The 21,850-nt window shown below is 42.2% G+C and overlaps 1 protein-coding gene across 2 annotated transcripts; it reads left to right on the forward strand.

The window, feature by feature from the left end:
• Positions 1-3,037: 3,037 nt before the first annotated feature.
• Positions 3,038-11,731, forward strand: FGF3 (fibroblast growth factor 3). 2 transcript variants are annotated; one of them, XM_080593431.1, is made up of 4 exons: positions 3,038-5,364; positions 6,958-7,061; positions 10,050-10,183; positions 10,268-10,381. In XM_080593431.1, coding segments are annotated over exons 1-4 (477 nt in total). In that variant the 5' UTR covers positions 3,038-5,126; the 3' UTR covers positions 10,269-10,381. The 2 variants fall into 2 exon arrangements, with proteins under 2 accessions (XP_080449557.1, XP_080449556.1); XM_080593430.1 differs by having other exon boundaries at positions 3,044-5,364; positions 10,050-11,731.
• Positions 11,732-21,850: the final 10,119 nt, after the last annotated feature.

Genomic DNA, 21,850 nt, shown 5'->3' on the forward strand with positions numbered 1-21,850 from the left:
ACTCAATTCCCAAAGATTTACAGGGCTCAGAGAGATCATAACAAGCCTCTGATTGTCAAAGTAACAGGGGGATAGATTCTAAAAGTAGTAGGAGATTTATCTGAATAGCAGGCCCTTCAGGCACGAAGCACAATTACATAATGGATATGGGCCAGATACTTTTCTCAGTTACACCACACTTCCCTGTAAATCTAAAGAAATGCTTTGAAGCCAATTTCAAAAACACTCGCTGAGTTACCAAAAAAAAAAAGCAAAGATTTTCCAGGAGCTCAGACTATTAAATGATGAATGAGGTATCAGAAGTGTGAAGCAGGGGTACAAATCTGGTCCCCATGTTATCAACAAATTACATTTCTATTGTTTTCACACTCCTCTTCTAGACTTCTCTACATGCCTTGTGTTCAGTTATTTTCATGGCTACAATTTGCAGTTCTGTATGGTCTGAATATCCCTATTGTAGCACTGTTTGAGCCTACCACAAATCTTTACAAACCATATGACAGTTGTCTGAACTGTACCATGGCACATGTTTCGGTAGTGTTACATTTCTGTCTACTGTTTCTTTTCTTTCTTGTATTGAAAAGGCGTAAGCAACAGAGCAAAGAAAGAGAATGAAATTTTTGCTTAATGTTTCTGCATTCATTGTTTTGAATATTTTCATTCAATAAACCATTAAGAGATTATCTTAGAACAGGGGAAAATAATTTTTCTAGTAATAAGATTGGGCCTGATCCAAATTCACATGCAGTAAATAAAAGGCTCTTAGTGAATTCATGGACTTTGAATGAAGGATTAATCCCTCAGTCCTCAGCCAAGGAAACTCTTGCTGACTGTAACTGAAATTTTCTAGAGTAAGGAACTTAGACATTTGCATGTCGATATGAATAATCTATAGACTGTAAACAATAATAATAATAGTAATAATTTTAAATAATAATAAGTAATAATGATTTAAGTAATTTCAAGTAATATTTAATTAATGATAATCATTTTAAATGCATACATATAACAGATGAGTTAACAGATCACAATGATATCAGTCAACCACACATGCCTTTAACCTAAGTATGGAGGCTTATAAGTTCTAAATGAATTTATTGTCTGAAGTGTAATATAGCAATGGTTCACATTGCAAGTATAGAATGAACTGTACCATCCTAAATCTGAAGACCTCAGACTGATTTTACATAAAAGCATAACAAGTAACTACGAAAATGAAAAACATAAAGAGGGAACTGATGGCATGCCTGTTACGTATTTAATGTTTCCTTCAGAGAGGTCTTTGTGTCTATTTACCTTTGAAATGACCTAAATCTTACTTTCTTCACCTGAAAAAGCATCATAAACTTTGGAAGCTGTGAAGTTACTGCCCAGAGCTCTCCTCCTCCACTCTCTCCTGCTTTTCGGGAGTTAAGGGTGTACGATCCAATAAACAATATTGCTTACACGTATAAAGGTGGGTAATGTGATGCTGTGTGGTCTGGAAAGTCATTTAAACAAGATTATATTGTTCACAGGGTGCAGAATAACCTCACTGGGAAGCCACAAAGAAAACAAAGTATAGCTGAACAAAAACAACTGAATTTTATAACCTCTGTCCAACATCAGTAGCAGCAGGTGTAAGCAAAGTGAAGCAGGCAGAAAAGTTACGTTCAGAAGATGGCATTAGCTCAAACACCTAATCATCACCAAGGCTGTTTTCCTTGAGACCTTCCCACGGTCCACGTTGGAGCTAGGATGGATTTTTAATTGGTGAAGGAGGGCGATTTTTCTGCTGGGGGCTCCACCCACCGCATCGGTATTTATTACTCTACAAATTGCGACTTCCCTCTCGTTAGAGCAGGGCAGCCCGTAAATCTCAGCCGGGCAGCGAGCTGAGGGAGCGGCGGCGTTGGACCGCGTAGGAAGAGCTCGTCCGGAATCACGGCACTTTTACAGCCGATTCATTGCAAAAACTTGGCTAGTTTGTTTGTTTGTTTGTTTGTTTTCCCCTCTGGAGAGGAGCTTTCAAAATTTTTACATTGTTTTTCAAGGTTTACTTTTATGCAATACCCGAATAGAAATATGCACTGCTTTGTCACAAAGCTCTTGAACGTGTATATCGGAATATACCACCCTTCCTATACCAAGGGCGATCAGCTAACACAAGTGCCCTGCGTGCTCTGGAGTAGAAGCACGCTGTAAGAATACAAACATCTGTCTCAAATGCTCACTGTTACCCTATGACTTGCAGGGGAAATGCTGCCTTTATGGCTTAACCATAAGAAAGCTTAGAAATATCCCGTTAGCAGGATCAAGCATAAGGAATAATAGATACCTAGCATGTTCTATTTAGAGTTACACATTTCAAGCGAATTAATAGATCATTATAGGTAGTAATTCTAACTTAGTTACATACGGTCTAGAGCCTATTCTCCCCTCCACACTAAGTAACAGACTTAAACTGCTCTCTGATTATTACTCTGGGGCTACAAGAAGCTTTGGGGCATAATTAAAAATATTTCCAGAAAGGATCGGTAGACCACATCTGACGTCCCACCCTCTGATAGAATTAGACCACATCAAAGGGACCCTTTTTGTTTTCAGAAATGGTCACCAGACAACTTAAAATATACAAGAGCGGGCTTATGTTTTATTGTATAGATGTCTGACTAGAGCAAAACGACTTAAGGTTGCTCGCTATTCAGTGTTGTACCAAGTGAGACGAGGTAGCTACAGCCCTTTGATATTTCACTGGAGGTCGTATTCATTTCATTTGAAAGGGAACCATTAATGACAGACCTATAAGTGTTCCCCTCCCTAATAAGTAGAATACACATCGCTTGGGAAGCCCGTCTGTGTTAGATGCCCAGGGCGGAAAGATTTGTAGATGATGGTGCTAATTATGAAAATGTGATCAAGATGGAAGCAATTTGAGCAAAAGTCATTAACGTGTTACTCTTCCACCCACTAGTCTTTTTGGTTTATTATTGCGGTGGGAGGCGGGGGGGGCTGTGGGAAGGATCTTGCGGGCTTGGTTTTTTTCCGAGAGCTGATGAAAAACTCCCCGCAAACCCCGACCCGTCAAATGTCAGCTGCGCACGGACGGGGCGATGCACGGGGCGCCCCGGGCTAGCTGGGGGCCGAAATGGCCCCCAAAGGCAAGCCCCCCGAAGGTCATTTCGGGAGGGGCTGGCGGGTTTGGCCCGCATAAGAGCATCCCCCCCTCATGCACTGCAAGAGCAGGGTCCTGCCCTGTTCCGTTTTATTTTTTTATTATTATTTACTTATTTTTAACCAGACCCGGTGCTTTAATTATTTTAATTCCTAACCGTTTACTTTTACTTAAACGTGCTGGAACTGCATTAGTGCCTGGAAGTGGCACTGCAGAAAAAACAGCAATAAAGAATTAATTGTACAAACATTTATCATCCCCAGATCAAACTCGCCTTGTGAGGCTAGGGCTTAACTGGTGGAGAAGAAAAGGGGGAGGAAGGGGTGGTAATGGCGGAGAGGGGTGCTTGTGGGTTTTTTATGTGTTTCCTTTTATTCCAGACGGCTGTATAATGAAAAGCCTTTTAGCCTTGGAGAACTACTAAATATTAAGCACAGCTTAAAATAGGGAGTAGCTTCGAGACCTTTTCGTCCTCCTGAGTTGCTTTTAAGGAAAGGTCGTATCCCTTCGCTTATTTTCCCACTAGTAAAAGCTTCCTTTTTTAACGTGTAAGAAAATCCTCCTGCTCTACGTAGGAATGCCCTTTAAAAAATACTTTATAGACCTCTACATGTTCACCGATACTGGGGAAAAAAAAATTATATCGATCAAGGTCAAACGTTTGAATTCTGTCGTGACTCACTTCAAAGGTGTATTTGTGTGCCCTTCGAGCACATTAATACTAATTATCTCTGAAACACTTCCCCAAACTCCTACTGCCTGTTTCAGATGCAAATCTAATTAACGAGCTGCCTTTGAGTAACACACAGGGGCAGCGTAATTCACTGAGTTGTTGAACCTTTTGCCTCCCTTTATATTTATTTATAGGTAGCTCCATCATATTATGAAAGCGTAGGCAGTTGTGTGAAGCTACATGGTAGCGAGTGCAGATCTGCTACAGCTAATGAGACTTACCAGGCACCAAAGTTAAGAAAAAGGATTAGCTCCAGCTTCTTGCAAATGCATCCGAGGACGTATACGACAACTTTTTGCTTTCCGGCCGGGCCCTACTTTGTCCAAGCTAATTTGGAAACGACTGTATCCTGAAGACCTGCCTAAATAACGGGTGTTACTTGTAGCCGTGAACCGACCGATTTAGTAATAACTGCTTGGTTTCAACACCGGGGGCAAAGCGGGGGGGGGGGGGGGGGACAGAGGGTCCCTGACCCCACTAAAACGCTCTCCCACCGTGAGCCCCCCGAGCAGCCGGGCGCTGAGCCCCTCTCCGCGGCTCCTGCGTTTAACGTGCGCTTTTTCCGAGGCCGCCTGCGCCGGGCACCGGTACACCGGGCTGGGCAGGGGGCGGCGGAGCCCCGCGGGGGATGCGCGGGGCGGAGGGCGGCGGCCGCAGCCCCCCCCGGCGGGGGTGTGAGCGTGGGGGGGTGCGTGCGGCGCGCCGGGAAGAGATGCTGCGTGTGTGTAATTTTATCCACGCTGCACTCTGGGAGTTCACACGAGCCCGATACCTTTTGCCTCCTCTGCTTTGTATCAATTGGTCGCAGATCGGGCTATTGTTGCAGGAAGCGGCTTTTATTTCTATGCTCTGCCGACCAGCTATTTTCCCCGCGGTCTCCTGCCGAATTTCAGTGGGTCTCTCCCTCTCCCCCCTCCTCCTGCTCCCGGTCTCTCATGCGTGCCGTCTGGCTAGCTGGAAACCCAAGGAGAAGGCTCATCGCGGCAGCTCCATCTAATACAAACAGCTGGGACTCCTCGGTGGCCTTTGCCGATGTCTATTGATTTAAGTAAATCTGAGACAGATAAAAGGGCCGGAGCGAGGCCGATAGGAACTCGCCGATGCTTCGCCACCCGGACCGGAGCGCGCTTCGCCAGCCCGGCGTGCCGCTAGCGAGACGTCCCTGATGGGACCCCCGATGCCGCTCGCTCCAAGCCTCCGTCGCCCCAGCAGACTGCTCGCCGCGGCCATCATGCCACAATGCTCGTAATTTGGATCTTGCTCCTGAGCCTGTGGCAGCAGCCGTGCGCCCCGGGCCCGGCCGGAGCCTCCCCAGGCGACCCCCGACCGCGCCGGGATGCGGGGGGCCGCGGCGGCGTCTACGAGCACCTGGGGGGAGCGCCCAGGCGCAGGAAGCTCTTCTGTGCCACCAAGTACCACCTGCAGGTCCACCCCAACGGCAAGATCAACGGCACCCTGGAGAAGAACAGCGTCTTCAGTGAGTACCGGGCGCACCTTTCCCCGGGCAGGGCCGAGCGGGGAGGGGGCCGTCCGCCAGGACCAGTTGCGGCAGGGACGGAGGCGATGCCGGTGCCGGGCCCGCAGCGGGACAGGGCTGCTCCCGCTCCTCCTCCTCTTCCTCTCCTCCTCTTCCTCCCTCTGCCCGGCGGCACCCCGGCTGCGGCGGAGGGGCTCGGTCCCTGCGGGACACCCCAGCCCTGCTCTCTCCGCATCCTGCCGGGGGTCCCCAGTCCCGTCCGTGAGCCCGGTGCTGAGCCCCGCCGCCCCCCTCGGCGGGCTGCAGGCTGCCCTCGTCCCTCCCCGGCTTGCCTGTCTCCCGAGGGGCTCCCCCTGGGCTGAACCACATCTGCCCCCTCCGACATGTGCAGGGGATCGGTGGTAATTGAGCTGAAACGGGATCCGTCGGGAGCGGGGGGCTTTTTGGGGGGGCTTTGGGGAGGGAGGAGAGCGGGGCTCAGCGCCCCGCTGCCCCGGGGGAGCCCCGGGAGCCCCCGCACCCGGCCCCGCCGCCCCAGGAAGCGTAAATCCCGGCTGGTGACGGCACGCAGAGACACGGAGACCTCCGGGATCTGTCTGAAGTCCATAAAGGAAAACCACTATTTCCTAGAGGAAAACCCCCTCGCTATCAAAGCCCAGAGGAGACATCCTTCAGCGGCGAACCGGTGGCTGATTCAAAACAGCTGTACCCAACTCAGCCCAACTCTCACAGACGTGGTTGGGCCAGCAATGCAGCTCTGCAAGTGGGACAGGCGCCCGGCTCTGCTTTAGCATTACCCAAAGGCAGCAGTGGGTTTGGGTGCCAGGCTCACCGCCGGTACCCAGCCGCATCACCCCACAGCTGCTGGACTGAGAGCAGAGTTTGAGCCAGAGAGCCCTGCGCTTACAGCACGGCGCCCGAGCCACTTGTGCCACCGTCAGCATGGTGGCATGGTTGGCTGGACATAAACATTTTGGCAGGTATTGTGCCAAGGCTATCTGTGATACCCTTCTAGTGTTTGAGACCCCATCTTTGATGGCCTGAAACATCTCCTGCCTTTTAACTTGGCTCAGACAGTCATAATGTCCTTGTCTGGAGGGCTACACTGACCTCCTAACTGGCAAGTTCCTTTCACAATTGTATACGTGGCTCTGAAATGCTCTGTTTTACCCTCTGGAGACCTCAGCAAGGGCTTTGTCCTGAAATGGACCGCTTTGTGACTGGTTTCAATAAGTCAAGAGCTCTTGTGTTCCTAAGCATTAAAGAGGATTTAAACTTTCTTATATACATATAGGATTAAGCGAACCTGTAGTTCAGTGTCAGATCTTTTTCATTTTTGAAAGAGTTCAATCTCAATCAGACATCTAAGGGATTTATTGTTGAGATTATCTCAAACAATTCCAACATCCTTGTTGTTTTACATTGTTTCAAATAATAGTCTTGTTTTGTTCATACGGTTGCAGTATGATTGTGATGTGAGCAGGTGATAGCTATGAAATCATACTCTGCAGGTAAGCAGTCATTCAAACAGATCTCAGAAAACTGCATGTGATGGGGAACAACAAGAAATCTCACAATTGTTTCTGTTTCTAGGTATCCTTGAAATAACAGCTGTTGATGTTGGGATCGTTGCCATCAAGGGCCTGTTCTCTGGCAGATACCTGGCCATGAACAAAAGGGGCAGACTTTATGCGTCGGTAAGTTTCAGTTAAGCCTCTGGCATATGCCTGTCAGTTCCTGTGGGGAGAACAGGTCCGGTGGAGAGCACTGATTTCTTTTAAATGAATGTTTATAGAGAAAAGATTTAAATCTTTCTCATTTTTCCTATAACATTTTTATAACATATAAATATAAAAATATATTTTGTTATAACAGATTTCTATCTGGAATTGTTACAGGCAACCTGATCAGTGTACTTTACAAAGTAGAAAGAAGCTATATTATTACTTTCATACTGCCTGTACAGACAAAAGCAGAATAATGTATTCAGCAAAGGTACTTCATGTGGCCAAAGTTCTGGGCAATTTTGTGTACTGATAAAGACCTCAGGAGCCAGCCTTTGTGGTGCAGAATACCCATCTCTATTCAAAATGCTCTCATATTCACTATGGGTATTGGACACTGGCAGGGGATATAAATGTTGAAGATTATCCAGAAACAATTGAGCATCTCTGTTACAGGAAACCAACCTACTGACAGGAGTTTCTCCTCACAGAGCATTTGGCTGGACAGAGAAAGAATTCACAGGGACTAAAAGGCAGGGCTATAGCAAGGAAAGGAAGTATGAGAAGGTATAAGAACATAAAGGTGAAAATAAACACCTTATTCTACTCCTTTAACTTTTGTCTCGATCTTTGAGGTAATATCTGGGCTCTGCTGTTATTAGTGGGAGTCTTGCCCTCTCAGCCCAGACAGTATTCCCCCTCCGTGAATAAAATATTTTAGCTTAGACTTCTCTACACTCAGGCACTTACAAAGGCCTATTAGCCAGTGTGTACACTATATGTATTACCTACCTACTTGAATTTCTTCCAGCGTCTTTGATTACTTCCCCAGCAATCTTGTGATCTGCCACTGTGTAACAACCATACTGTGCAGTTTCTCCAGGAATCCTGTGGTAGGAAAGCAGATTTGAATAGGGTAAAGTATGGCTATGTGAAGTCTTCTTCCTCCAAATAGTCATTTTATGTAATTCTATTGATTTGAGTGACATAATGCATTCTCAAGACACATGGGATTTTTCCTTGTGAATGCAACTTAGGTAACACAATCAACTCAGTCACCTCCCCTGTTCTAATGTATTTTACTCCTCCTTCTCAAGAGTGTCATCCTGATAGTGTTTGCGAACCAGATTCTGGAATGTGTCTCATGATGCTCACTAATTAAAGGGCCCCTTTGTAAAGATGAAGGTTCTCTGCTGGTACAGAGCACCAGGCAACAAACAATTTTGGCAAAGGAAAGTGCAGCTGAGGTGGAATGAGGACATACTATCTTTGCTGTGCCAGAGTTAAGGCTGACCACTGCTATGCCTCCAGTTAATATTGTAATTAAATATGGGTGTCCAGCTCAAGTTTGAGACAGACTGTTTCAGAACTGGAGGGACAATTCAGGCACAGCTATTGAATTCCAGCTTTTTTCACAGGACAAGTAAAGGGTGAGGGCTAAGCTCAGGAGAAACGTCCTGGGTTTGCTTGCCTAGAAAAACTGGCTGACTACTTCATGGATGTTACTGTGACAGGAACTTGTGCAAGCTCCCGGTTTCAAATAAGTCTGATTTCTTTGGGGATAATGATACAGGGAGCATTTTATGAAATGGTACTGGTGTAACTCAGTTATCCCTTGATTCACCAATTTCCCCATGTCAATAAAATAAGTTTGTTGAATCTGCAGAACTCCTTTGTGTCCTTAGTACATTGTGATAATCCTTGAAGTTTATCTTCCGTGATAAATCCTCTACAGCCAGATCTGAGGCAGACAGCAACAGAAATCTACCCACATATGGTACTTGCATGGGCTCCAGCACCACAGCATGTGCAAAATGTTGTCCTCGCAAGGAAGGGCACTTCCGTTTTACAGCTGTGAAACTGAGACATGTGGAGTCTTTTAAAATCTTGTTAAATGCCTATCAGCATTTCTGGTGAGCGAACAGCATTAAAGACATGTTGCTAATGGAGCCTATGGCTTTTCTGGCCCCGGCCTGGCCACCTGTGTCCTCTCCAAGTCCTCAGAGGCATTTCTAAAGGTAAACCTCCATAAAGACCATGATAGCAGTTCCCTTCTGCCTCCGTGCCTTAAATGTTAGATACTGATGTCTTTATCTCACAGATAGAGCAAAGACAATTCAGTAGTTGAGAAAAAGATGTACAATGTGGGATGTCCTTTATTTGTACTGCTTCTACTGCTCCCAGAGAGGAGGAAGGAGTTCCTCATGCAAGGCTCTCACACACTGTTTTCTCTCAGTTGAGAACATGAGGAAAGTTGGAAAGTTTTGATAGATCATGTAAAATGTGAGCCCTCGGGATGGGTACGTACTCTCCCTTACAGTTTGTGTTAAAGGAGCAGCCTGGCATTTTGGAGGAACACACAGGTGGGCAAGGTGTTTTCATTTTGTTGTGCTGAAGTGAGCAAAGAAGTTTCATAAACACGTTGTTTACAGCTCAAAACATTGCAATAAAATGGTTATAACAGACCACAGGTGTATTTAGCTACTAATATACCAATTAAAGTGTCACATTATATATTCAGCTACAGGATTTTCCCTTTTTAATGACAAAGTTTGGTAGGCCGCAATTAAATCATCCACCCGGCGGCTTACAGGCATATTTAGGCCTGTAAGCACAAACAAATTAAATTTACAGCTGAACAACCAGAGGAGCTGTTAATTCCTACTCACATGCCATTTTTTGTTTTCAAATTTTTTGTTGGCCTCTTTGTTTCTGACCCACGGAGTACTCTCCTGCTGGTGGCAGCGGGCTCCTCACCACACTGCAGCTCAGGCCCAGCTCTTCTGAGGGAGGAAGAGCTACCTTTGGTAGCACTTCTCCAAGGTTTTCTTATCACTTGTTGCTGCACTTTGCCTAAAACTGAGCCGAGTCTTGCATATGACTTTAGTCCAATCCGTTTGAGGTAAAAGAGAGCTATGGCCTGAATAGCCTTTCTTAATCTTTGCCGTGTTTGCTTTCCAGGAGAATTATAACACAGAGTGTGAGTTTGTGGAGAGGATCCATGAGCTGGGTTACAACACCTACGCATCCCGTCTGTACCGGACTGTACCTAACGGAGCCAGCACGAAGCGCAAAGCCAGTGCAGAGAGACTCTGGTATGTCTCAATCAATGGGAAAGGACGACCCAGGAGGGGCTTTAAAACTCGCAGGACACAGAAATCCTCTCTCTTTCTGCCCAGAGTATTGGATAACAAAGACCATGAAATGGTCCGACTGTTTCACACAAATACAAGATATCGAGAGAGCCTCCTGAAGCCCCCCAGTAAGAACCAGCGAAGAAGGAGAGGACGCTAATGGGGTGGGGGGAGCTTGTATTGGGACTGGAAGTGAATGAGAGTCTTCAAAATACTACTAAAAGAAACTAACAGCTGTGATTGTATGGCAAGCATTAACATGGGCATCTTTGATACACTGTATAATATACCTGAAAGTCACACCACTTACTTTTAGCTGTTTTAGAATTATTATCCATGGTAAAAAAGATGTGAGATAAGCTAAGACACATTCAAATGTAATTTAGTTTGATATAATAATTCTGTCAATGGCTTTCACATTTTTCTCTTCTTTAAAAAAAAATAATTGCTAGTATTTTCACTCTAGCTGACCATAGAGTACTATCTCTGTGACTCTGTCCTCCCAGATCATATGAACATTTTACACTTACCAATTTTGTGTCTACAGAGGAAGCATAGCACTTTCATGGCTCTTTTGGCAGTTGCTCATAAAAGACTACATTTCTATTTGTATGGAACACAGGAATCAGAAAGCTGGTTTATTTTGTAACTAACATATATTTATTTTTATTATATGATCATTTAGTATCAATTATTCTTTTTCCATGACCATTCAAGAAACCCGAAACTGTAAGCTACTTTAAATTTTTCAACAGACTTACGCATTACTGCAGTATTTCTGAATTTGTTTAATTAAAGAAATAAGACTCCTGATCTCATCATTCAAATAAATGAATGTTGGTAAAGTGGCATTTACATTGGCCAAACATTAGCAATATACATATTTACCATTTGATAAATCCTCTCCTAAAATAGGTCCCAAGTATGATGTGAAAGCTGAGCTTGTGGTATTGACTGAACTTGTGATATAGAAAAATTTGGCTCTGAGGGTGAGAATATTTATTAAGTACTTTTCTTTAGCTGAGTTTTCTACGAGAATTTCTAGTTCTAGGTGAAATATGTAAATACGTTTTAGCTAAAAAAAACAGGAAAAAAAAACCAGGGAAAAAAAAACCAGTCACGTTGAACACACAAATCTGTAGTGACTCACCAGTTTAAGGTGGATGCTGTGTTCTGCTTTTCCTTTCTTTTTAAATGTCTATTATTTTACTGAAGTAGTCTTAAACTGAAAACTGTAACTCTAGACTGAGATTAATGATATTGAGTTCTGGTTAATTCCACAAAAATCTGTTTCTATACATTTTTATACTCTTGTTCTGGAAATTAACTTTTGCAAAGCTGAGAGGAGTCCACATTACAAGTTCAATTTTTAGCAAAGGGTTACACTTTAATATTTTCTCTGGAAATATACCGGAGACGATAGAACAATAGAAAGATTTAGATGCACTTGACAAACACAAATACTAATAATTTCAGTGAGATTTGCCCCGTGTTCTTCACTTCCTAGAATTAGTCTTTGACACAGCACAGCTGGAGAAAAGAGAAACTGTGCTAAAATAAGCATTCAACCGGAATTTAACAAAAGATCTGTAAGTTAAATATGACATTACATGGAAACAGAGAGGTACAAATCCCATTTGAAGCCATAATGGCATGAAGGTCTTCTTATGGGCTATCTGCTGAATAACAGTATGATATTTTAATACCCATCAGTGAAATCTTTCATCACTAAGGGGAGAGTTTTGTGAAAGAGAGAATTAAAATGAATATATAAAATGACTTTAGTAAGCCTAGCAGTCATAGGTTTAGCACTGCTTACATCCCTATAAAATGAACACCTAGAGGTGTCTTTATACCAAAAAGTATACTCAATTTTACTTCCACCTTCGTATCTTTTTTTTTAATATTCCAACAAAGGAAGAAATTGTGTTTGAATAAGAAAATCAGATTTTTTAAAAATCTGCTTACCAATGACATGCAAAAAGACACTGAAATTATGTACATCGAAGTAACATAAAGTGGTGCACACAGAATAGATCTAGGTTTGAAATAGGTTATAGGTAATGGTGCACTATGTTCCTAAATTTTTTTGCTCTTACAAAATAACTGAAAATGGAAATGGGATCTGCACAGGACTAGTCAGGCAGCACGATGTCCTCTAAATCAGGAGCCAGTGGAAAATCTGTGCAAAGTAAAGAGGATGTTCTTGTTGAAATACTTTTCATTGCAGACATTCATTAGTTAATATTCTTTTAGTAACCTTTAATTCCACAGTTCTTAGACACAGACAGGCTGAAATCCTATTCACAATAATTATCCCAGCTGTATCCTATAACTCATTTTATTTCTTTGGACCAGAATCTAATAGGATAACTTAGCAGAGTTTCCATACACTTGCTCATTCTCCTGTGCAATGCTCTAATAAATGATTCAAGTTCGGTAGCAAAGCTGACAGCATTTGGAGTTTCTCCAGCTGAGGTGTATGGTGCTGTCTGAGCTGCGACAATGTGGTAACTCCTCGCTGAAGGAAATTAAGAGGGAAGAAATTGGTCGAGTGCTTGATGCAGGTGCCCTTCCAGACAGATCCATAACTTTTTGATTTATAGCTGAAACAGTTTTTCTAATCCTTTATTCAGCCCATCATTGCTCTCAAACTGCTCAAAACTCCATGACAAATATTCTGGTCTTTGGTGATTATGTTAGTACTTTGTGGTCCTCTGTTCATAAAAAGCAATGGTTGTTTATGAAACGTAAATTGCTACCCCATGTTGAATAACTGTTACAAAGCATGAATTATTTCCCAATTTACTCACACATTTTTCTCCACTTTCTCAGAGTGGATTTTCTCTCTCATTTGGTGTCATTCCTCTGTCATCCTGAGATTCTTTGTTTCACCGCTTGCTATAGGTCTGGTACCCGTTTCCACAAGCCTTCACCAAGAAATAGCGGTGCACCCCGTTTTTACTTGGAAACTGCTTCACACTTATGCCCCCCAGCACTGAATATTTAGAAGTGATACTGGTGATGTTTCCAAGATAACCTTATTTATTTACATAGGACATATAAACTTTGTTTTCCTTTCTGGGGAAAGATTTTTTTGTGAGATTTTTTAATAGCAGTACCTAGGCCCAAGCCTTCCCTGTTTGCTGCAATCCTTTTTGTGAGTTCTTGAGTTTCCGGCTTTACTTCCTAATGTGTTTTTTTTTTTTCCCTGTGTTTCTTCACCATTGCACAACCCTCTGCAAAACAGTAAGTACGGAAATCCTTTTGACCACACATGCCTTTGATTTGGATGGTTGCATGGACCTGGTTTTGGAAAGGGGCTGGTATTAGTTCAACTGTTTGGTTGACAAGGCTTAACTCTCTCTTATAATTGCCTGAACTGAGTTACTCCTCCAGCTTTCAGAAGGTTTACTCCCATCCAGAACAGTACAGGCTGAAAAAAAATCTAGAAAGCAAAGCTGTTATAATACACTGATATTAGTCATCAGCTGTTTGATTCACAGCCTCATCAGTAAATATGAGCTCAGAGGAGCAAACAAGTGAATATACTTAAAATTGTAGCCAGAGACATCTCAGAACGATGCCCTTGAAAAGCCTCTTTGAGTTATAGCCAAAACCTTTGCCCTGTGCACCCCGCCACAGTTATGCACTGAAGTCCAGAATCTCCCCCTCAGACAATAACCTCAGAAAATAAAGCTGTTAATGATGGCGATGAAAACTTTGAATCTTAGTGTTTGTTTTTATTTTATATAAATGATAAGATTCATCATATTTATATGTGTATGTGTTGCATATTTATATGTAATTTTTCTCTAAAAAATGTATAATCTATGGCATTAAAAGTGAGAAATCCTTTCTCTGGCCTCAAAAACTCAAGGATTGTACTGGAAGAGAGTGGTTTACAATGTACCTCTCTGAAAATATATTAAACTAAGTCAAACATTTCTAAGTTTAGCAATCATGAAACTACTGAATGTAATATACATACAGAAAATACAGTTACAGGTGTGTGTCCAAAGCAAAGGATTTTCTATATATTTTTATACTCCTGGAATTAAATGTTTCAATTTTAATTACCTGTAATATTCTGAAGGCCTTGTAAAAAGAGACTTTCAATTAAGACTACCATTTACATATTGTTTGCTTGCAGAATTGTTTTCTAAGAGATAAACATTTGCAAGGAGATCAGTGTGCCACTCTGCCAAACAGATCTTGATAAGAACTGCTGTGATCTATCTTATCAAAACATAATCTGTGCACAAAAGGACCTTACCAACAGCTCTTCTTCTCCTTTAGGAATGCAAGCTGTTTTTATTGGTAATAAATATAGTATCTTTCTACTGGACACAAAAACAATCCTTTACTGGTGAAATATACTATCAAAGAAACAAACAAGTGAAACAGCATACAGTGGGATGAAATGCATAAACTCTTCCAGGTTCAAATCTATCGTGTTAGAATATTCTTTATGGTAACAGCCATTTAGCATGTATATAATACAAGTTACATCTGATACCGTTTCCAAGTGAAGGAAGAACAAGCCCTTCAGACTTTGTGGGTAAAAATCTGATGCTGGAGTTTGGGCTTCAAGTTTTGTCGTGTGGCCCAAGCTGATGTGGTGGTCTGGGGTAAACTGGGATCTGTCTTCACACTTCATATTCCTGGCTCCAGGATGCAAGTGATCATGACCCGCCTGTGCTACAACATGGAATATGGCTGTGGTCACCAAGGGTCTCGTCAGCCTCTGTTCCTTGTGTGGGGAGGTCACGGACAGTGGAGGGAAGGTAGCATGTCAAATACAGGAGACTGCAAAGAGTGTCTTCTGCCAAACTAGATCTGGACAGATACTACTGCATCTTTTTGAGCTTAAAAAGTGGAAGTGAGATGACTTCAATCACCCCTTGGTTGCTTCTGGTCCTCCCGGCATGTCACCACAGCTCCAGGGATGGAAGCATTATTTTTCCTTTGGTCCAGTAATGACATTTTAAAAAAGGAACACGGATTCTGAGCTTTTGCTATGCTAATGGCATATTGCCATTTTTTTCAAGTGAGGGATTCTGGAGTACTTTGAGTCTTCTGTAAATGCATGCAATGAACCGTTTGGGGCCCATGTGAATAAAATAGTTATTTTTTTGTAAGTAAAAGGTGCCTTGGTTTTTGGGTGTACTGTTTGTCAGATGAGAGCATTGCCCATAACTGTAATGCTGAGAAGGTTTGTTTCAGCAGCAAGAATTTGTAGAAAAAGAGGGAGAAAGAGAGAATGTGTGCTAAGTCCCTACAAAAATTTGGGAAATCTGTACCCCTGTAAGAACTAAAAACCACACCAGAGCCAAATAGCTTGGATAAGGCAGTAGTTTCATTAGTTCTGTGTATCTGCTTCCTTATCTGTTGAAGAAGATTTCTGTTCTTTTTTTCTTTAATTTTTACTGATGAAATGTTTTGCACATTGGGAGAAAATGTGTTGAACTGATTGTGAGTTGCTTTTTTTTAAAGCTGTCTTAACCAGTGCCTTTGAAGTTTGCAGCAGTGCTCAAGTTCAAATGTCTCCTGTTTCCTTTTGGAAGGTTTGAAGGATTTGGGAAGGTGAACAAGCAGATCTATAATTAAAGAACAGTTGATGGTAACTGTCCTCCTTTGTTAGCATTCTCAAGCCACCTCCAAATTTAGACAGTTAAAGAGAACTCTATCCTGTTTTAGTTCTGCAATAGTTTAGATGCCACCGATGCATAGCAGAAGACTTTCTGAAATCCAGGGTGCATCCCCTTTCTGACCACAAAAACAAGCTCAGAGTCTTCACTTCACACATTAAAGAAAAGGCTGTGTTTTCCTACAGTAACAATCCCAAATGCTGTAGGATCTTTACTGCAGTCTGAACTGTTTGGATTTGAAGAATAGTGATTTATCTGTGAGTAGAATTTAGAGATATGCTGATGCTAATGAAAAAAAAAAAAGAATTAAGAAGGAAGCTAGGAGGCTATTGATCATTTAGAACCAAGGAAAGGACTGCTTGTGCATGAGTGTCCTGCAATGTCCTGCGTAGATCAGATGGTAGTGAGATAATAAACTTTAACAGAGTGGCTATGGGACACATCTCCCCAGATTTACTTTTTACAGTTCAACTATTTAATGCAATTTCAGACATCTTCACAAATTTACTTTTTACAGTTCAACTGCTTAATGCAATTTCAAGTTCAGATACTCAGGTTTGTGAGCCAGTTAAATCTCTTCAGGTGTAATGAGGAGAGTGTAATTATGATGTGCTGGATGACTTCAAAGAGGCTTTGTGATAGACTTTTAAAAGAAACAGTCACCAGAGAGATGAGTGGGTCGCCCAGCTTTTCAACAGAGAACTGACTCTAGAGGGCTACATCTGTAGTGCTCAACTATGGCAGGAGCACCCTGAAGGCCTGGTGCGGCTGGGATCATGCACCCCTTGGAGAACCAGAGCTGAGAGCTCCCCATACGCTGGCACCTTTCTAAAATCATGAAAACAGAACAAAAGACTAGGAAAGTATGGCTCAGCCAAGTGCCTGACACTGGTGTCAACTACAAGAAAGGTGTTAGCTACACCTTTTTACATTCCCACTAGAAGTCACACAAACGTTACTTTATGCCGCCAGAAATGAGGTAGTCTGAAAGAAGCCTGCAGACAACCTGAGGCAGTAGCACTAGAAGTTAGGTGACATACATTACTCGGTATGGAATAGTTATGGTATGATAGTATATGCTTGGTTTACACTGCTCAGACAATGGAGTCTCCCAGGCATGTGTTGCTCAGACCATGAAACCAACTGAAAATTATCCTTAAATCCTTAGACATTTTTTCATGGCAACATGGGTCTAAAACTACAGCAGCAGAAACTGTGTTTATTTGTGTCCCATAGTCTGTCTGCTCAGAGGATCTGTTAGCCATATTCAGTAGGGCATATGGAAAGAAAACCCTCTGGATCAGATTAACCATTTCTTTCCCCAGTTCTGAATGATGAGCTCATTGCATCTCCAGTGCTTTGCTGTTCATGCATTTCAAAAATAGCCATAGGAAATTGAGCTGTTCCCAGATCTTCCCAGAGGGGGTCTAGGATTCTTCATTACTGAGATTTTCCCTTAAAAAAAAAAAAAATCCTAATATAAATGGGTCAGGGTGATCCCATTTTTTTCCCCTTCTTAGCGAACTCAGTCCAATGGTTTCTGACCAGGGTCAACTCTTTACTCCTTAGTTCTTCATAAGGGATGTGTCCAGGCTCGTGGCTGCTTGTTGTGTATCTCCAAGGGGCTGCAACAAATCCACAAAAAAACACTTCTGAAACCTCATCTGTGGGCAAATGTAAGGCTTCAGCTGCTGGAGAGAAAGGTAGCAGGGTCTGAACTCAGGGCCTACGTTTGATTGTGTAGCCTTCTGGGTTTGTCACTATGCAAAGAGATCCTGGGGCAAGACAAAAAAGAGGTGGAGTCTGATCAGGTTAAATACTTCCTTGGGAAAAAAGGAAGAAGACTAGTCTAACTTTCCTTTAATGCCTTTTTCTAAAGGATTAGGATGGACTCTGCCCCATATCTCAGTACAAGGTAAGATTACTTTAATGTAAACTTAATACTGCTTTCTGTTTTGAACTCTAACAAACATTGGCTTCTCTACAAAGAACAAAAACTAAGAAAGCTTTTTTGATAATAGATCCACATGAAAACATTTGTGGTTTTTGCAATGACATTGTTCTATCTCATGGGACAGGCCAAACACTCCACGTAACTTCTTTTCAACAGAAAAATTCTGCATTTTTAATGATTTTTTCATCATGCCTTTAGTGGGATGAAAAAATCCAAATTCATAAAACAAAGAATTCTTATTAAAAAAATATATATATATAAAATAATTCAATTTATAAGCTGCATGTGTAGAATAATCCTGCATTTGAATATTGGAGCAAGGTTCCCATTTTAAAGGTGAGTTAGAACGGTAGGCAAAAGTATGCTTTCCTACTAGGTTTTGGAGCAAATCTAGGTTATGGCCTATGTAAAGAACATGTATAGCTAAACAAAGTAAGAAATATATTTTTAGAAAATAGTGAAATATTTGGTCAAAAAGCTGTGGAAAGACCGAAGTACACTTTGTGCCTCTTCTCTATGCAATTTTGACAAACCAGACTCAGACAAGAAACATGGACAGACTGAAATACAAACGGAGAAGGTTAAGAAAAGTACCTTTACACCTTGAGCTGATGTTGTGGTGCTGCTGCCTCCGTGAAATTCGTAGAGAAAATGGATGAAAAGTAAAGAAAATTCCTGCACATACTTCCAGGAATAAAGCACTGTGACTGAGACTCATAAAATGCATTTTTACACACCATTGACAACATTTACTTGCAGATGTGATACTTCAAGTTCACTTAATTTTGAAACAAACTCATATTCTTTTTTTTTTTTTCATTTGGTTTAACTGTTTGTGATGGCAAGCCAGTAAAATGTTTTAACAGTTTACTTTGGTGACATGTATATTTGAACTTAAAGACCCCACCAGAAGATGAGTTCATGTTATGCAAGACAACAAGGAGATGCACAGTGTTTGTAGGAAAGCTCTTGGCTCATCTGATAGCAACCACTAAGCTATCATGGCAGCCACCTTGGGCAAGAGCCCTGGGCACAATTCTGCCGCCGGCAGAGGGAGCAGGAGCTGGCAGAGCTCTGTGCACGCCTCACACATGGTGGTGGGGAACCAAAATAAACTGCATGAAAGGCCAGGAAACAGGCTAATGTCATCCTCAGCAGGAATCGTGACTTTGCAAGAGTATGTGCAATAGAAACTGGTATTGCATTTCAGGAACTTGGCTCAACTCTCCAACCCTGTTGTACTTGAGCTGCTGTTCCACACTAGTGCTTGTGAAAAGCAGGATTTTCAATTAATTATGTATTTCAGAGAGGAGTAATGGCCAGTTTTCTTGCTCTTGCAAAGATATAAACCTGCACAAAGCTCCAGGAGCTCTGTGATATCTCTTCCTCTTTTTCAAGAGAAGTATTTAAAGTGAGGTTTTTCCCTTTTTGAATAATTTTATGCAAACTTTTGTATTTCTTCAGTACCATTATGAGAGTGAAAATGGTTTTGTATTCACCATATTAACTGCAAATTGATTTAATGAGTCCAGTTACTGAATCTGAGTAACTACGGTTTTGAACAACTGAGATACTTTTCACTGTAAGCAATAAATACCAGGGATAGAACTGTATTATAGGAAGCAGAGACTATGACTGAGCTTTGGATAATCAAGATTCTAGGTTGTATCATGTGTATCATGTGTACTTTGGCAGCAGCTGATTCCTATAGAAATAAAAAAAGTAAGAACATGTGCAAACTGCAGTATGACACTACTGACACTATACTGACACTACCACTGTGACCTCGTCAACGGCTTCAAGGTTATCATCAGGAGAGTCTTCAGCTTTTTTTTTTTTTTTTGCCTTTTTTTTTTTTTTTGCCTGGTTGCATGTGAGTTGCTAAGATTTATTACAATCATTGCAAGAGAACACCTGCTAAATGTCAAAAGATTCCTGGGAAACTTCAAGTGTTTTGTTAAGGCAAAACTACACCTTTTACACCACCTTCAGGAATTTAGCTCTGTGGGCTACAGCCTATTTTTCGTTATTTGTACATGCTTGAAAGCAGAAACATAACCACAAGTTATATGCAGAAAGATATTTGTTCTCTGGACAATTTCTAAGAAGATACAAGTTTTGGTTCTTGGGACTGCTGGTACATATCATACCCTATGTTAGCGCCAGATCCTTGTCTGAGGTCAATTGGCATTGCTCTACTGGCTTTGGTGAAGCTCTGAGGATTCACAACATTCAACACTTAATCAGATGGCTCAGCACTGTCTGAAAGTATCAGGAAGAATTAAATTTAAACTTGTGAAACTTATCTTAAACTCTTCAAACATGGAATAATAATGTTCAAATTTCAAGAGGGTTTCGCTTAAATTTGCCATACGTCTCCTTTGGCTGTGTTGCAGTGTTTCTCCCCTACATCATCGTTTTATTTTCAGCTCAGCAATTCTCTTTTCTTTGAGCGATGAAACACTGCCTGCTTTTCAAGACTAATATATGGCCCCTGAGTGAAGGCAAGGCTGTGATTCAAATCAAGAGTTCTGTTGACATTATAATCCTTTGGAGCACAGCTGGAGCATTTCATGAACGGTAGCAAAGACCCTCCATTGATTTACTGCCTTGGTATTCAATCAGGAGTCCATGTTCTGTGTCGTTAGCTGCAACATACAAAAAATAACTCGGTGAACTTCTAATTACAGCATTTAGCTTCTTGCCTATCTTGTAAGAGAAGATTTGTGCTATATATGAGATGCTGCTGCTTTTATGGATTCTCCCCTATTTTTATAGCAATAGGGCTTCAGGTTCTAAGAAGGTCCTCTGGGCTATAAATGGGCTATAATACACCAAAGTTTCTCTCTGACTCTTCCAAGCAGACAACTCAGCAGGCAGTGGCAGGAATTTCCATGCTTCTTCCCAAGCCTCTGCACCTTTTCTTTGTATTCCCAGTTTGCATCAACTTTACCTAGCCATAGCCACCCTCCAGGCACAAAAAAATCCTCGCTGTTCCCATGAGAGCTGCAAAGGGGACCCTCAGCTCCACTCTCCACAGCATGCACGAGAGCAATTTCGAAGCCGTGCTCTTTCTCGTCTCGCCCCTCGTTCCCAGTGAGAGAGCATGCATGCTGCCAGCCCCCACCAACCTGAAGATGAGAGTTCCCTAGATTGTTTCCAGCTTGCAGCGCGAGCCCCGCTGAACGAATAGCACTTACAGTATTTTGGGGTAGTGACTCACAAGAAAGTCATGAGTGCCCCCTTAAGAGGCTGTCTGAAGCCCCTGGTAAGAAGTGTTTTGTTTTTCCTGTTTTCGTTGTCCAGGCTGCCTGCAGATATTTCCACAAGTCTCGAACACATTTTTCTCAATTCACTGCCCAAGAAGCAAGATGCACCCTAAAAGGCAATAGCGCAGAGACACAGATCCCAGACTGACACCATTCCTGGTTTCGATCACCCCTGTAGAAATGGTCAGAACATATGGGCATTCTGGTCATCACAGCGGGTACCAAAGTGCCACCCAGAGCCAAAGCCAGTGATGTTCCTGAATGCCTTTCACCTGTGTACGTCCCTGCCAATTCTAATTGTAATTCAGGCAGCTGAACTGCCTGGGAATTCTAGGATTTCTTGGCAGACCCACTATCAAGTATGTCAGTCATATTTTCACCTTCAGAATCTTTACTGACCCTCTCAAAAATAACATGAAGTAGTCAGGGATTATTACCACAGACACTTGTGTCTGACAGCTTTGAGGTTTAAAGACTTGATCAAGAGCGGAGAAAAGTTGGTGTCAAAGCAGGGTCTGGATTCAAGAGCTCCTGGGCTCCAAAAAGCCATAAGATTCTGAAGTATTGAGTGTTATATTCAGACTGAAAGACAGCTATGAAAAGGAAAAAATGGCTTATGTGCATTTATTTGTCTGAACATGAGGCAGGAGATACAGTGCATTAACAGAAAGTGGTGCCTGCCTATCTTTTTCATCCCCAACATTTATTCTGCAGATGCCCTCATGGTGGTTCAAGCCCTAGTAGTGTCTGTCTT

This window comes from Anser brachyrhynchus (genome assembly GCF_964034855.1).
Source record: "Anser brachyrhynchus genome assembly, chromosome: 5".
NCBI classification, from domain to species: Eukaryota; Metazoa; Chordata; class Aves; order Anseriformes; family Anatidae; genus Anser; species Anser brachyrhynchus.